Source organism: Palaemon carinicauda, chromosome 2 (genome assembly GCF_036898095.1).
Source record: "Palaemon carinicauda isolate YSFRI2023 chromosome 2, ASM3689809v2, whole genome shotgun sequence".
Classification (NCBI taxonomy): Eukaryota; Metazoa; Arthropoda; class Malacostraca; order Decapoda; family Palaemonidae; genus Palaemon; species Palaemon carinicauda.
In genome coordinates, this window is record NC_090726.1 from 187,733,450 (window position 1) to 187,751,701 (window position 18,252).

At 38.7% G+C, this 18,252-nt stretch overlaps 1 protein-coding gene across 1 annotated transcript in view; it reads left to right on the forward strand.

Annotated features, from left to right (window-relative positions):
• Window positions 1-18,252, forward strand: part of PolE1 (DNA polymerase epsilon catalytic subunit 1) — a 67,657-nt gene that overhangs the window by 23,890 nt on the left and 25,515 nt on the right. The window contains exons 3-9 of the mRNA XM_068359891.1: window positions 1,748-1,828; window positions 2,215-2,352; window positions 3,995-4,066; window positions 6,793-6,947; window positions 14,377-14,617; window positions 15,192-15,341; window positions 16,204-16,370. Of these exons, the coding sequence (XP_068215992.1) occupies window positions 1,748-1,828; window positions 2,215-2,352; window positions 3,995-4,066; window positions 6,793-6,947; window positions 14,377-14,617; window positions 15,192-15,341; window positions 16,204-16,370 (1,004 nt within the window). The remainder of the gene's footprint in view (window positions 1-1,747; window positions 1,829-2,214; window positions 2,353-3,994; window positions 4,067-6,792; window positions 6,948-14,376; window positions 14,618-15,191; window positions 15,342-16,203; window positions 16,371-18,252) is intronic.

Below are 18,252 nucleotides of genomic sequence, written 5' to 3' on the forward strand. Positions count from 1 at the left end.
AAAGTATAATGGACGCAACCTATTGGAGAAGCAAGTCAGTGTTCGCGTCATTTTACTTGAAAGATGTCCAGTCTCTTTACAAGAACTGCTACACACTGGGACCATTCGTAGCAGCAAGTGCAGTAGTGGGTGAGGGCTCAACCACTACAATTCCCTAATTCCATACCCTTTTAATCTTTCTCTTGAAATGTTTTTATTGTTGTTTTTTGGGTTGTCCGGAAGGCTAAGAAGCCTTTCGCATCCTGGTTGATTTGGCGGGTGGTCAAAGTCATTTCTTGAGAGCGCCTAGATTAGGGGTTTTGATGAGGTCCTGTTGTATGGGTTGCAACCCTTGATACTTCAGATCCTAGGGGTCGTTCAGCATCCTAAGAGGATCGCGAGGCTCCATAAGGAAGACGTACTTAAAAGGCAGAGAAATTGTTCAAGTCGACTTCCTTACCAGGTACCTATTTATTTTGTTTTTGTTATTTTGATAACTTCTAAAATGAAATAAAAACTCTTAGCTCATAAAAGTGTAAACATATATTGCTGGTCTCTACCCACCCCCCTGGGTGTGAATCAGCTATATAATCACTGGCTAAGTTAAATATTGAAAAATGTTATTTTGATAATAAAATAAATTTTTGAATATACTTACCCGGTGATTATAAATTAAAGGACCCTCCCTTCCTCCCCAATAGAGACGCAGTGGGACGAGGAGAAAATTGAGTCTTTGTTTACATTGAGTACTGGGTATCTGGACGACAGATGGCGCTGTTGGGCACACCCGCAACCTGTGTAGCGATCGCTGGCGAGTTTTTACCGTAGAGTTGTCTGTCGGGCAACAGAGTTGCAGCTATATAATCACCGGGTAAGTATATTCAAAAATTTATTTTATTATCAAAATAACATTTTTAAGTAATTTTTATTTTTCCTAACATACTTACCGAGAACTACTTTCGGGTAATGGCCCTCTCTTCCTTCCCCGAGTGCCTCTCTGCCCTTGCGAGTATTGTGCTGCATCATAGAACTTACTGGCGTGAACGACCCAAGCGGACCTCGACCTAGCGCAAACCCTACCCTCGGGGCACATTCTCTAATGCCCGAGGTAGGCCTTCATAGAAAACGGGTGTTAGGGTATCCTACACAAAACTCTGGTCGGTAGAGAGGAGATTACAGGTAACTCCTAAGAAAGTAGTTCTCGGTAAGTATGTTAGGAAAAATAAAAATTACTTAAAATTTTTGATTTTCCCTAACACATGACTGCAATAATTTCTAAGGCCAAGTTACAAATCAACTAGCAATCTTGGTGGAGATTGTTAGATTTTTATGATAAGTATAAATGCCTAAATTTGGTGAGTATGTACATCAGAATTCAAATAAACTTATCCCTCTTGATAGCCAAGTGGATATGTATACCGTCTAGTTTTGTATTGATTCAGAAGCATAGGTGTAAGTACTGTTCCAGGTAGATGCATTTATCATATATGATTTTATTTGGGTACGTTATTCTAAAAGTTGTGGGAATTCTGTGCTAAGAATTACTTTTGGCTTAATATTTGGAAGAGTGCTTATACTGTGATATTGTGAAAGTTTTTCAATTTTTGTTTATTGTTTTATAGATTCTCTTGTATAACATTGTTTCATTGCGATTGGTTTGTCAAAAATTGCCCATTTATAACTTACTTTTTGGTCGGGTTTGAAACTGCTTAGAATAGCTGATGGTTTTTGGTATTATCCTTATTTATGATAAACTTTACGTTTCCAGACAGAAATTTTGGATGAAGACAAGCGATTACTGAGTGCTGTGGATTATTATTTCATCCAAGAAGATGGTTCAAGATTCAAGGTTTGTCATCATCAGATATTGAGATGCAGATTGTTATTAGTTACATAGTAGTGTTCTTTATTTTTCATGTCCTATTATTACACTTGTTGATAATTTTTTGCAATAAATTTTGTATAGTGTTGTTTGCTGAATACAAAATTAAAATCAGAATGAAATATGCTTGACTTAATTGGAGTTAACTGTCGGTATGAAATTGCAAAATAGAAAAAACAAAGGCTCTTCCTTCGTCAATACTCCTTTTTTATTGGTTTTCAGCTTACTACCCAGTAGTAGAAACTTTATTTGGACATATTTAAATATAATTGAATTAATTGACTTATAAGATTTATTTTGTTAAGAAGTTAGTTATTATTTTGAACATTTATAAGACCCTCTCAATTTTTCAGGTTTCACTGCCATATCGTCCTTACTTCTTTGTCCTGGTGAAGAAAGATGTAATGCAAGATGTGACAACATTTTTGACAAAGAAGTTTTCAGGCCTCTTAGCTTCAGTAGAAATTGTACAGAAAGAAGATCTTGATTTGGTAAGCTATGTGTATAAAACTAGATGCAAAGAGCCAATGGGAAAAGTGAAGTAGGGTATGAATCCTTCCTGGTTTTGTCTTATCTTTGTAAAGACATTTCTTAGTCAAACCCTGTATAATCGCCTCTCTTTCTCTAGCGACTAATGTGGAGTAATTGATACTGCAGTGTTGAATTCACTATTTATTTTTTGTGATCAAATCTGGGGACATGAACAATATACGAGTTAGTGTCATTACAAATTGACAGGTTATTGATCTAACATAAATGTATCAGACAATGAATAACACAATGATTTGTATGTAGATCATTATAGACTTCTCTAAATTACAGTTGTTATTATGTTAACACATTAGGCTACACAATTGTGTACAACATTATACCTACACGATGTAGTCTTGTGGTAGTTTTGGAGATTGCTCTAAGGTGTGTATTCTCTGTGAATTCTCGTTGACAACTGTGTTATACATTCACGATAGATATGTGTTTTTGGTCAGCTCATCAATGGCTTGATTCTTTTCCTATGGTGGTGTTCAACATGTGTTAAGGCTAAAGGCTAATACATCCAAGATGAGCGCTACATACTCTAGTTGCAAGCACATTACTATCTCTAGCTTTTAACTCTCTTTATTTTAGTTCCCCTTCTTCTGTAATGCTATTTTACATATTTCACGCATATACTTATCTTACATTCGCTATTATGGTGAATACACCCTGCCAGGATTTTCTTTTTAACATCCTAGTAGTTCTTATTTTCTTAACTCTTCAGCGACTTCTATGTTTTACCCAACATATTGGCTTATGGCTGAAGTCTTGGCTGCTGGTGTAAAAATAAAAATTGATAAGAATGTTGAATTTCTGAAGTAACCTTGATATTTGAGGTAAAGCAATCATGTAGGTTGTTTTTTCAATAAGGTTATTGTATATTTTACAACAGAATATTCAGAATGGCAATCAACCTTGTCTGAATATGATGAATTTTGAGTTGTGGCAGAAAAAAAAAAAAATAAAAATGCTACCTCTGCAGACAAAAAAAAGTATGAAAGATAGGAATGAGAGATTTAATGTAAAATTTTCATAAATAGATTGTGTATTAACAGGGTTTTTATTTTTTCAAATTGACCCCGAAAATCTTATGTAAATTACAAAAGAGAGATATCATAAACATAAAAAATTTCTCGGCACAAAAATTGTGATTGCTAGAAAATAAAAGGATTTTCTTGTTATTCAGGACGACCACATGTATGTGGTTCAACTAAGACTCTAACACTAATATGGTCTCTTACAATAAGGTGCAATTTTTAATTTTTTGTGAATATTTGAAAAAAAAAATAGGTCAAGGAGGTGCATCTATTGTCAAAGAGCTAACCTTGTGTGTTCTCGTATGTTCAAGCATGAAAATAGATGTACTCTGTGGCCGGGAGATGGTCAAGTAATTGTGTGCATTTAATTTTTTGGTTTCTGTGGGAGGCCTTAAGTGGTAATTTTTAGATACTGTAGTTAGAAATATCTGATATCATGTATGCTTTCAGTGGATAGAAATTTATTTCTCTGTTTTATTGAACATTTGTAGTTGCTTACATGGTAAATACTGTTTTCAATTGTTTATTTCTTTTTTTAATTACCAATCCCATTGTCTTTCAGGATAATCACCTGACTGGACTAAGACAAACCTTTCTTAAGTTATCTTTCTTGACAGTCAACGATCTAGTAAAGGTAAGGACTGTGTTTTTATTGTATGATTGTGTGACAAGGTTATATGGTTATGTCCATTTTTATATTTATTTATTTTTGTGTTTAATTCAGCTTCTAGATAATTTACTTCTGAACACCCTTGATCATTAGTAATCATTCTAAAATAATCTTCTTTGTTAGTACTGATTAATAGGATTAAGGATAAAACAGAGAATGCAATCTTAGAAGTACAGGGTGGTTTTAGAAGAGGTAGGAGTTGTATGAATCAGATTTTTACAGTTAGGCAGATATGCGAGAAATATTTAGCAAAAGGTAAGGAGGTGTATGTTGCATTTATGGATCTGGAGAAAGCGTATGATAGAGTTGATAGGGAAGCAATGTGGAAGGTGATAAGGTTATATGGAGTTGGTGGAAGGTTGTTGCAAGCAGTGGAAAGTTTCTACAAAGGTAGTAAAGCATGTGTTAGGATAGGAAATGAAGTGAGCGATTGGTTTCCGGTGGGAGTGGGGCTGAGACAGGGATGTGTGATGTTGCCGTGGTTGTTTAACTTGTATGTTGATGGAGTGGTGAGAGAGGTGAATGCTCAAGTGCTTGGACGAGGATTGAAGCTGGTGGACGAGAATGACCATGAATGGGAGGTAAATCAGTTTTTGTTTGCAGATGATACTGTACTGGTTGCAGACGCGGAAGAGAAGCTTGGCCGATTAGTGACAGAATTTGGAAGGGTGTGTGAGAGAAGGAAGTTGAGAGTTAATGTGGGTAAGAGTAAGGTTATGAGATGTACGAGAAGGGAAGGTGGTGCGAGGTTGAATGTCATGTTGAATGGAGAGTTACAGTTTAAGTACTTGTGGTCTGTTGTTGCAGTAAATGGTGGAGTGGAAGCAAATGTACGTCAGAGAGTGAATGAAGGATGCAAAGTATTGGGGGCAGTTAAGGGAGTAGTAAAAAGTAGAGGGTTGGGCATGAATGTAAAGAGAGTTCTGTATGAGAAAGTGATTGTACCAACTGTGATGTATGGATCGGAGTTGTGGGGAATGAAAGTGACGGAGAGACAGAAATTTAATGTGTTTGAGATGAAGTGTCTAAGGAGTATGGCTGGTGTATCTCGGGTAGATAGGGTTAGGAACGAAGTGGTGAGGGTGAGAACGGGTGTAAGAAATGAGTTAGCAGCTAGAGTGGATATGAATGTGTTGAGGTGGTTTGGCCATGTTGAAAGAATGGAAAATGGCTGTCTGCTAAAGAAGGTGATGAATGCAAGAGTTGATGGGAGAAGTACAAGAGGAAAGCCAAGGTTTGGGTGGATGGATGGAGTGAAGAAACCTCTGGGTGATAGGAGGATAGATGCGAGAAAGGCAAGAGAGCGGGCTAGAAATAGGAAAGAATGGCGAGCGATTGTGACGCAGTTCCTGTAGTTCCTGCTGCTTCCTCCGGTGCCTTGGATGACCGCTGAGGTAGCAGTAGTAGGGGATTCAGTGTTATGAAGCTTCATCTGTGGTGGATAATGTGGGAGGGTGGGCTGTGGCACCCTAGCAGTACCAGCCAAACTCGGTTGAGTCCCTTGTCAGGCTGGGAGGAACAGAGAGGAGAGGTCCCTTTTTTTGTTTCATTTGTTTGATGTTGGCTACCCCCCAAAATTAGGGGAAGTGCCTTGGTATATGTATGTATATTAGTGGAATTGAGTATTTCTAGATATAATCTTGTCATTTAGTGATGTTCACTGCCTCCAAGATGGTTTCAGATCATGTCCATAACTGTTTCTCAAGCACTTTGTTTGATAATTAAATGGATTAAATTGTGACTGTATTTGGCATGGTTTTTATGAAAATTTTCTGTTATGGTGCTTCAGTTCAGTCTTGTGAAGTTCATGTTAAACTTACAGAGTCTGTTCTAAAAGTGCAGTTGTTTTATCAAATTAGTTACATATCGGGCCCATGTTATTTATGGCATTTCATAAATGTAATCTAAGAAAGGAGGCTTATTGGATCTGTATGTCTAATATGCATGCGTTGGCAAATCCGTAGGTCCCACCTATGAACCAGGTTCATGTGCCATTAGTACTTGCAACTATATGGTTTTGTCTCTAGAATTTTAAGCTTTTGTAAAGAATTATCTTTTTATTTGGCCTGAGAGTGCAATGTTATTTTAGTTGTTGAAACTCATTAAAAAAAAGTGGTGAAATATTTGAGTGTGGTAAACAACAATTCCTTTCATCGAATTTATTAAACCAATATGGAGAATTCTGACTTCATCTGTAGTCCTGCTGTGACTTCAGCTTTGCAGTTCTTGGCACCTGGGCTCAAGTTTAGAATACAATTGTTGCTGCTCTAATAGGCTGCTTGGATGAGGAAAATTCTTAAGCATCATGTCTGTGTTTGGGATCTATCTAGTTTTTTTGGCTCTGTTTACTATTACAGTATGTTGAGTTGTAGTTACCTCATGCAGTTCACAGGCAGATATCTTTGATTGAGATTGTTTAAAAGACAGATCCCATTTCATTGTGGTGCATGACATCCTGGAAAATCATACGCTCATGTTTTGCTGGAACCTGCAGTCATTGCTTTAGCATTAACAATAGAAAAATAATATGCTTTTAACCTCTTTAGTGAGCTGAAACTGTTAAGTTTGGTTATGGTTTTATGTTTTACTTTTTCATATTAAATACTTTATTACTGGATTTCTACATCTGTACTGTACAAAAAAAATTAGATTTTTCCCTGTCCTTTAATTAACATTGTTATAACTGCCAGGTACGTCAGACTATCAGCTCGGCAGTGAGAAGGAATAAAGAAGCTGCTAAATCAAAAACTGTGTATTCTGAAATGTTTTCTGCTCAACTTGCTGGCGATGGCAATGAAGTTAGTAAACGTCAACAAGATCATCTCGAAAATCTGTTAGATATTAGGTAGGTCTTCAGGTGATTATTAATTGACTCATATAATTAAAGTAAGATTCTAATGTATGTAAGAACTTTTTGTAGTAGGTTTTCTATAATTTTACACAAATTATTTTGCAGTAATGATGACAAATCTGTCAATATGGCATGAATAGTATGTTTTAGCTGAATAAAGATCACTAATTGTAAATGTTTTGACAAAAGAATTCAAGAAAAAAGTTTGTGCCATGAAAATACGAATTGCTTATTAATGAACGTACAGTATTGATTAGTTCCTACTTTTATACAAAATTTCCACCCTTTAAAATAGGGAATATTTCTTCAGCGGAGCTGGAAGATGCGTTGAATTCATTAACGCGGCAGTTGATAACAGGTTGTGAGCGCGCGTGAGGAACTTCCCATATTGGAAGCTCAGAACTTTTGTTTTCAGGCGCAACTAGTACGAACATGCTGTTGCACCCTTACCAAACTTTTTCATCTTTCAATTTCTTACAAGAAGTGAATGCTGGGTGTCATTTGTAATAATGGATGTGAAACACTGCCCTCCGACCCAATCAGCAGAGGGAAGAGTATGAGCTATGCCTTTCTTCTCTATTGTGATTGGTGCCATGGATTCTTTCCCTACTGTTTTTGGCAGTCTCAGATAATTTTCAGCTCCTAATTACATTGCTCGTTCTTTTCTTGGGACAGAGTGATTGTATTCTGGAGGGGAATGAAGTGAATATCTCGAGCAACCTGCTGCATCCTCTACTCCAGCCGGGTATTAGGGTACTTTGGATTCACCTGGCCCTAGGACAACTCTGAGTCAGTGTGTTCCTTAGTGAATGCCCTTGCACTCATTCTTGAATGCAGCTGTCAGGTAAAGGCAACCTTGTCTGGTTCTGCCTTCGGGGAAAACCTTGGTTATTGAATGGCACTTCGGAGACCCTCAAGGGCCTAAGCCATCTATGGAGCTCCCCTGATCAGGTCTGGTTAATTTGGCCATGGATTGAGTTGACGATTAGATCTTTGAATCTGATGACTCTGCCGCTTCCCTCCACTCAAACTAGATCTTGCCCCCTTCCACTCTCGAGATAGATAAGGTTCTTTGCCTCGAGATAGATAAGGTTCTTTGCCTCATCAGTACTTCTTCAGGATGGACCTGTTGGGATGTGGACTGACGGATTGGGACTCCTTGGAGAGACTAAAAGCAGAAGGTATGGCCTTGTCAGCCTCTTGAGTCGAAGGCCATGGATTGGCTGCCATGGGCTCCTTCCAAGCAGTCTTTTGGCCAGCCAACATGATTGTGAACTCCTGAATGTCTGTAATGTACAAGTCTGGTGCTGTGTAATGGGAAGGCAGTGATCTTCCTGCCACATCAGCCAGCACCATGTGGGCCAACTTGGTTTTAAAGAGGAGGGATACCTTGGTATCCTGATTCTTGAAGCAAGTAGGCTCAGAGTAGCTCTGTCACTGGAACTAAATGGTGTGGGCGGCCATTTTACTCATTCCAAGGAGTCATGTGCAAGTGGTGGTGACAAAGAGGAAAACTACTTTGCAGGACTCCCTGGTTCAACCATGCCTGCAGGATCAGTGCAAGGAAGGCTGGTGGCCTTCCCTAGACCCCAATCAGAACCACCTGGAACTTCTCCCCAAAAGGAGCCGGTGCATGCACATCCTTTTCAAATAACCCATTATGGTCCTTCCAGGAAGAGGGGATGACAGAAGAAGGGAAGGAGAAGGAAACACTGTTGCAGGCATTCCCCCTCTCCTGCTGTCGAGAGTAGTAGGTTGCTTATCTTGCCATTAGGCAACCTTGCAGGACCGTCCTCTAACCGCCGTATCTCACATAACGTTCTAACCGATAGATCATCTAACATCGGCAGAAACCCTTTCCTTGTGGACAGAGGTAGATGTTGGAAAAGAATGCTTTCAAGGTAATTTGAGATGAGTCTGGATTCGACAGTGGAATTTTCCTGGTGAAATCAACTTGGAGACTTGATGCTAGTGATCAACCTCTCTACTGAATAAGTTTCTGCATCAAACGAAGTTGAGGGTAGAAACGTAAGTTATGTGCAGAGAGGCAGATTTCATGTTTCAGCCGATCTGAAGGATGCATACTTTGAAGTATCCATGCATCAGGCATGGACATTCTCAAGGCTCTTACGCATACCTGTTTGAGCCTTTTAAATAAGTCGACTGTCAGGGTTTTAATTCTTAAAGATTGCCTTTTGCTACCTTAGCATTGGCGAAGAGAGGCGAGTTGCATAGTCTTTCTGCCTTAGTCTCCCACACTGAGGGGTGGAGGTCTCCCTTAGTTTTATGCCAGGTTTTGTGGCCAAAACTTACAACCCATCGGGGCATGACACACGATCCCGCGCTCGAGTTTTTCCTCATTCTTTCTACATGAAGCATCAGGTATCATAGAGAAGAAATGTTTTTGTGTCCTGTGAAAATATCTGAGGTGCTATCTGAAGAAGACTAATACCTCAGACCTGAGTGTCAATGACACTTCGTTAGCACTGGCAGGACCAAGGAAGAGGTATCAGCGAACAGGATTTCCTTCTGACTTTGTAAGATGATCTGCAAAGCATACACCTCAACCGCTGAAAGGGTGAAAGTACTAGCTATGACCAGAGCTCGCATAGTCAGGGATATAGGCCACACCCTAGCCTTCAAGAGAAATCTTGTAGTTGGTCAGGTGTTGAAATCTGAGGTGTATAAAGAGTAGACCACCTTAATAGAGATCTAGTTGTAATTAGTACATGTTGAAAGTTATGGGGCAGTAAGTTGAATCCTAACAAAACTCAAGTATGAATGTATGTAGGTCGAGGACAGTGGCTCCTTAACATCCTGATCTCACCATAGATAATGTTTGTTTTACTCTATAATTTTTAAAATTTTTGGCGTGATTCTCAACAGACAATTTTTTTGGAGAAAACACCTTAGGCCTGTCTCTTCTTGAATTGCACAATGAATTGGCTTATTGAAAAAGTTAGATTTTCAGTGATCAATCTATTCTGAAGAAGTGTTATAATTTTTTTTATTTTACCTTATTTCGAGTATAGTTCTGTCTGGTCTTCAGCTGCTGATTCTCATCTTTAATTTGTTGGGCAGGCACTTACGGTCTATTAAATTTCTTATTCCTCATCTAGATGTTAATCTCTGACACTTGTTCAATTAGTTCGTTAAGCATGTTGTGTAAGATTTTTCATAATTCGGACCATTCTTTGCATTCAGATCTTACCAGACACTACCATCCTGTTTGTAATGCTAGGTATGCAGTTAATTCTAGTAGTCATGCCTTCTCCATCATGAGGCTCAATTATAGACAGTATTCTAGAATTTTTATTCCAGTTGTGAACATGTTGTGGAATGATCTTCCTGATCAGGTAGTTGAATCAATGGAACTTCAAAAGTTCAACTTGCAGCAAAGGCTTTTATGTAGAACAGGCTGACAAAAGTCTCTTTATAGATTATATATATGAAATATCTGTTTATTGTTGTTGCTGTTATTAAAATATTTTAGTTGTTCATTTCTTCTCTTGAAATTTGTTTCCTTATTTCCTTTCCTCACTGGGCTATTTTTTCTCTGTTGGAGCCCTTGGGCTTATAGCATCCTGTTTTTCTAACTAGTATGGTACCTTAGCTAGTAATAATAATAATGGCCTTAAATCTATGGAGTACACCCACCGTTGTGCTTGGTCCTTTAGTGGCCGTTCATGTAGTTACTCTTATGTAGCAAGCCCAGCTCTTAAGCATGAGAGCATATTACCTATAGATGTAAGTCTGAAATGAAGGTAGATTGACTGGCTCTTAATTTTTTCTGCCCCTCTCTTGGGGATAAGCATTACTTGCTCTTAATTGACTTAATTCTGTTAAGCTACACTTCTGTGCCCCATTTTTTTAGAATACAGTAAAACCTCGGTTTACGAACGACTCCGCTTACGAATTTTTCGGTTTACGAAGTGACTTTCTCTGAAAAATTCGTCTCGGTTAACGAATATTGTATCGGTTAACGAATTTAAATTTCCATCCCATGCGCCGTTTTTTGTGGAAAAGTGTTAACGCCGCGCTTCCTGATCGCATTTTTCATGGAAATAACTTAACGACAGCATCTCACAATGGAGTCACGTGACTCCTCCCACGCATACCTACCACCCCCTAAACCCCTTTATTACCCCCTTCACTCGTTCATTATCTCAGTATCCGCCGTCTCGATAGCATACATACTTAGTGAATTCGTGGACGATTTCTTTGTGATTTTTACACGTGGTTTGTGATTTGTTTTATTTTCATTCATTTGTGATTACAGTACTGTACTGTGTATTATTGTGATAGACAATGGCTCCTAAGATGTCGAAGAAGGAAAGCAGTAAGAAGAAGCTGATGATAACGATCGAGATGAAGAAGGAGATCATCGAGAAGCATGACCAAGGCATGCGTGTGAAAGACATTGCTAGTTTTTTCAATCGCTCGCAGTCGACGATATGCACAATATTAAAGAAAAAAGAAGAAATAAAGGCCGCTAAAGTAGTGTATCGTCGTTGTCAAAACAACGGCCACCTATTCTTGATGACGTAGAAAATTTATTAATGGTGTGGTTAAATGAAAAGCAGCTCGCAGGAGATTCAGTAAATGAGAACATGATTTGCGAGAAGGCAAGAACCATTTACGAGGACTTGGTGAGAAGTGAGCCAGGCACATCAGCAGAAAAACAAAGTTTTAAGGCAAGCCGTGGTTGGTTTGAAAAATTCAAGAAGAGAACGGGTATCCATAGTGTTGTTCGGCATGGCGAGGGGGCCAGCGCCGATACAAAGGCAGCAGAGTCTTTTGTGAAAGAGTTCAAAAGGCTCGTGGACTCCGAGGACTACGTTTCCCAACAGGTGTTTAATTGCGATGAGACAGGCCTCTTTTGGAAGAAAATGCCCAGGAGGACCTATATCACGGCAGAAGAAAAGGCCCTTCCTGGCCATAAGCCCATGAAAGACCGTCTAACCCTGCTGTTCTGTTCCAACGCCAGTGGGGATTGCAAAATTAAACCTCTCCTGGTGTATCACTCGGAGAATCCACGAGCCTTCAAGAAGAACAATGTGCAGAAGAAAAAGTTGCACGTCATGTGGCGTTCTAATACGAAGGCTTGGGTGACAAGGATCTTCTTCGTTGAGTGGATGAACGAGGTTTTTGGTCCCGAAGTCAAGAGATACCTCCTGGAGAAGGACCTCCCACTCAAAGCCTTGCTGTTAATGGACAATGCTCCTGCCCATCCTCCAGCCATTGAAGAGGACATAGCGGAGGAATATAAGTTCATTAAGGTGAAGTTCCTACCCCCCAACACCACTCCAATACTCCAGCCCATGGATCAGCAAGTGATCTCAAATTTTAAAAAACTTTATACCAAAGCTATGTTCCAGCGCTGCTTTGAAGTAACAGAGGGCACCAACCTTACCCTCAGAGAGTTTTGGAAGGATCACTACTCCATCTACAACTGCCTGACTTTAATTGATAAAGCCTGGCAAGGAGTCACCAGGAGAACCCTCAATTCCGCCTGGAAGAAACTGTGGCCCGACGCTGTTGCAGAACGGGATTTCGAGGGGTTCGAACCCAACCAGGAGGAAGCAGTTGACGAGGATATTGTGTCCTTGGGCAAGGCAATGGGGCTGGAGGTGGACACGGATGACATCGACGACCTCCTGCAGGAGCATAAGGAGCAGCTGACCACCGAGGAGCTGAAGGACCTGCACGAGCAGCAGCAAAGAGAGGTAATAGAGGAAATCTCATCTGAGGAGGAGGGAGGCACTGCAAAATCACTGTCTTCGAGTGAGATAAAAGATTTTTTAAAGAAGTGGGAAGACGTGAAAAGTTTTCTTGAGGAAAATGTCCCGAATAAGGCTGAAACAGACCGTGCAATAAATTTATTAGTCGATAATGGGGTGGGTCACTTCTATAAAATTTTAAAGAACAGACAAAAGCAGGTGTCTATTGAAAAATAGCTTGTGAAGGGGGAGAAAAGAACTGTGAAAGACGACGACCAAGAGTCTCGCAAACGCAAAACCAGTGATAGTGAACGCCATTCTCGCGAGAGAACTCCAGTCAACGTTCCTGAAGTTCTCATGGAGGGAGATTCTCCCTCCAAGCAGTAACCCCCTCCTCCTCCTTCCCATCCTCTCGTCTCCATCAAGCCAGCAGCGACACTCCTCTAAGGTAAAGTTCAGGTTTACTGTGCATGCATATCCATATTTTCATCATTAAATGACTGCAATATTTCAATAATTTTGTGTAGAGTACAGTAGAGTACTGTATGTGTAAGGAAAAATTTGTGAAAATTGGTTTTTGCAGATGGGTTGAACTAATTATTTCGATTTTATAACATTCTTTTGGGGAAATTTGTTTCGCGATACGAATTTTTCTGTTTACGAGTTCGCATTAGGAACGAATTAAATTCGTAAACCGAGGTTCTACTGTATAGAGAAGTATCTCCCCTATCATCCCTAGACGAGGGAGAGGATGGTGAAATATATACCAACTCATTGAACATCACATGCCAGGTATATTGTTCTGGACTGCTATCCCCTTCGGACGAGGGGATTTATCCTTTGACCATGTACCAATCTTCTTGAACAGGACAGGCTCTATCAACATATTCATCCATATGATAGACAGATAAGGGGTTGCTTGATTCATCTCCTTTGGTCCTGCACTGGACTAGGTAGTTTGACACTTCCAGTGAAGAAACGATTAAGAGTAATTTTGGTTTAAGGAGGACTTCCTACCTATTAGTCAGTGAGTTCCCAATTTTGAAGAACAAAATGTTTGTACTGTATACCAAATATCAACAGTAATTTGGATTTTTCATAGCTATACAATCTTGAGCCCAAGTTACTATCCAGTTCAAATACCCCTTTCAGTTGTGAGCCGAAGGTCGAAAGTGAAGGGCTTCCGACAGGAGGTGGGACTCCTCGCTTATGCTCTACACCTGTTTTTCCTACCGCCTTAACTAATTCAATGGCCGTTCAAGCTCCGCTGAAGTCATGCTCCCTATTTTAAAGGACTCTGGTTTATATAGCTAGGAAAGATGCAAAGTACTTTTTATATTTATTTTTCATACCACTTATGGATCTCTAGCATTCCTTTGTCACCGTGGTACACCTACTTTTAAGCTTTCTATTGCACCCCCATTCATGCTTGATTCCATTTTGCTGTCCGGTATCTCGACTTTTATTTCATTGCGCAAGTGCAAGGTTTTCCCCTCCAGTTGTACCTTGGTTCTAAATGGCTTCCCTGGCCCTAGGACCAGTCCCTTTTGCCAAAATTAATAGATACAATCCAACAAATCTATAATTGTTTTTATGTATGTAAGGTTTTATGGCAGCTTTTACATATTGTTAGCTGGTCTTACCTTGATTTACGTTTTGCTAATGCAACCATTTTTTTTTATGAATATCTTAATATTTTCCAGGGAATACGATGTTCCATACCATGTCCGAGTATCTATTGACCGCAAGATATTTGTTGGCCTTTGGTACTCCATTAGAGGTGGTGGAACGGCTCCTCCAGTCATAAGTCGACGGGAGGATCTTCTTGTGTGGCCAGATTGTATTGTGTTGGCTTATGACATAGAAACTACCAAGTTGCCATTAAAGTTCCCTGATGCAAACACAGATCAAATAATGATGATATCATACATGATTGATGGTCAGGTAATATTTGCTTTTGCTTTTGGAGGGTATATTTTAAGTAATCTTTTATTTGTTACTTTCTACTTTAAGGGGGATTCTTTATTTAATGGATTTTGCTGTTTACATAAATATTTTTTATTTAGTTTTACCTTCTATTAGGTTTGCATTTTACATTGCTTTAAAAATGTGCTGTAATGTGTGCTAAGGTTTAATTGCCTTTTTCTAAGATTGAGTGTTGTTTTACTAACTGATTTTTTATGAATAAATACAGTTAGTACTATACTGTACTCTTAATACAAACTTAAAAGTTATGGGAATTGCTAACATATAAATGAATACAGTACATATACTGTAGTATTGTACATTTAATACAAGGTTAAAAGCTGGATAAATTACTAATAACTTTAAAGTTAGGTAAAGTTTTTATGTTGATTTATATTTAATGTTATGGAGTATTCAAAAGATCAGCATACAGTACAGTATAAGATTGTAGAATATATGGCATAGAGTTAGACGATCAAGCTATACTTTACCCTAACATTTTAACTACTAGATGCAGAAATAGCATAAGATATATATAATTTGCTCATTTCAGGGTTTCTTAATCACTAATCGAGAAATAGTCAGCGAAGATGTTGAGGATTTTGAATATACACCAAGACCGGAGTTTGAAGGCCCTTTTACAATCTTCAATGAACCTAATGAAATGAGTTTGATCCAGCGTTTCTTTGATCACATTTTGGAGGTAATAATAGTTTCATGTTTTTTTTTGTTTTGTTTTTTAAACTTCTATCATCCTATTTTAACTTTAATGTTGATCTGAAATAGAAGTTACTTGTGTGCTATTTATAATTATGAAAGGTTATATAGGACTGAAATTGTTTTTTCATTTGGATTTATCCTCCCTTTCTTTTCTCTCTCCATATTTTTTATAATTTTACATTGTAAATAGCATCAAGTGATGTATTTTTTTCCTTTTTAAAAATGCTGACAGACCTTGGCCCCTTCATTTCTGCTTCATCCATCAATAATGAAGCATACATTTACTTCACAACAGACCCATTACGTACAGTGCCAATTTCATTTGCCACAAAATGTCCAAACAATAATTTTTTGAAAGAAAAACTACCTACAGCAATCAAGTACTATCCATTCATAACAAAATCCCTTGATTCTTGGTTGTCAACCAATTAATTTATGTATGCAAGAGCACGTCTGCTGCCATTTTGTCTATTAAATCAGATTCAAGTGTCTAAGACATTCAAAGACTACTTTTGTCCGCTAATTGTAAGTTCAGTAATAGGCTTTTATGAAAAAAATTATTTTAGTTTATGAAAGTATAATTTTAGGTTTATGAAAGTATAATTTTAGAATAGGTGTTCTGAATAAACCATTTAGAAATAAAGATCATAATTGGCTATGAAGCTGTGAAATACCAGCTTCGGTCAGAGTTGAGTTCATTACATTGAAAACATATTGTAAATTGTTCAGAATGAAGTGAATTTTTCTGTTTTTTACTAGTAATAAAAGTAAATCATTCAGACTGAAGAGCATTTTTCTGTTTTTTATTAATACTAAAGGAAGTTTTCTATTTTATTTTATTCCAGGTAAAGCCCCATATATTTGTCACATACAATGGTGACTTTTTTGATTGGCCTTTTGTAGAAGCACGAGCAGCATTTCACAACCTTGACATGTATAGAGAAATTGGGTTTTCAAAGAGTAAAGAGGGGGTTTATAGCTCAAGGCCCTGTATTCATATGGACTGCTTGTGGTAAGTGTTCTCTGTTTGACTCTTTTTAGGGTAGGGGATATATCCATATGCTTCCTGTTTTTGGCCAAATTTTAATAGAATATTTTTTGCCAATATGTTTAGTTTCAGCACAGTTTAAGGGAGAAGCTGTTGTAAAAACATTCAAGATTATTAACGTAAAAGGACCAGTATACTGTGTATACAATATCTGTAAATATTGTAAATTATTTTTTTCTCATACCTACTTAGTTTCTTCAAGTATCCTTCATTATAGATATTTTACTTTTGCCTCTCTTTCTATGGTGTTAGTTGTGAAATGAGTCCTATAGGCTCTCCTTCATTGTCACCCCTTTCTGTTTGCGCTACCCTCAAGTCATGGTCTTCATGTTCCCTTTACTGTGAAAACCTTGGTTTTGGCCTACTACATTCCTATCTACTGCTTCTTTGACTAATTGTTCATCATCCCATCACATCCCAAGTCCAAACCATATCAGGTTTGGAGAACTTGGTATACAGTAGTATGTTTCAGCAAATGAGTACCGTATCTTTCTGTCCCTTCAACATTCATAATACAATCTCCTCACTATACAGTACTCTTGACATAAATATTGACATTCGACAGTCACAAAAGAGCCAGCTAGAATTAGTAATGAATGGCGAACAACCGTGACGCAGTTCTGATAGACCCTGCTGCTTCCTTCAGTGGCCTTGGTGACCGCTGAGGTAGCTGCAGTAGGGGATTTAGAATATGAAGCTTCATTGTGGTGAATAACAGGGTAGGGTGGGCTGTGGCTAGACAAAATTTCTAATCTGAGGTTCATGGTTTGAGTTTAGGGGTGCTTCATCAGAGTTATAAGATTGTCTTTTACCACAGGTTTTGTCCCCTATACCCTATTTAGGCGTTGGGCACAATTCCCTGTATGAATTTTTTAGCCGTACGTGTCTGGGAATTTTTCAGTCCTAGCCATGAACTCCTGCGATGTAAGGCCTTGGGCACAACTGGCCGTACTACCAGCTATGTGAGGTATATGGGCAAAATTTGTGTGAAATCGTGGGTGTGACGCAAGGGGCATGCAACAGTCTTTGACCTCGTAGCCCGCCGTATACCAGCCGCAGAATCTGCACGTACTTCCTTTAATTCCGTACGACAAACATGCGTGGCTCGTACTTGTGACGCAAGTTACATGCAAATTACACGCACGACCAATGTGCGGAGATCATGCCATAGAAAATCCTACGGCACGTAAGTTGCACGTAAGTCACACGCACGGCTTACTTGCATCAGACGTGCATCCTGTCTGCGAGTACAAATTTTCTTGACTGCCGCAGAACATTTTAGTGCAGCGAGTGAAGATTCTGCGGCTGGTATACAGCGGCCTACGAGGTCAAAGACTATTGCGTGCCCCTTGTGTCACACCCACGATTTCACACAAATTTTGCCCGTAGCTGGTAGTACGGCCAGTTGTGCCCAACGCCTTAAGTTCTTTGTTTCTTTTTTATCTCTTGCCTTTCAAGCCAACATTCTAAGCTAGTGGATAATAAGAAATTACATCTCACTTTGATGTGAAAAGGATTGTCCATAACTTTCCCAATCATCATGAGTTTCAAAGTCATAATAGACTCCAAGTACTCTCATACATCTTACTGAACAGGAAAATGTTTGGGAGATATTTAGTAACTTAGTCCTCCCACCTGAATTAGGGTTTAATCACATTTTTGTTGTTGTTGGTATAAGATAGAGTAAGTATTTAAAATGCAAAACTTTTTTTCATGCAAACCAGTAAATTAGCATTTTACCCTTACTTCAAACTACACGAAAAGTAAAGATGATGACTTGTATCCAAGGATCTTTGTGGTGCGCATATTGCCACTGCTATTCATATTTTGTTTCTTAACATAGGGT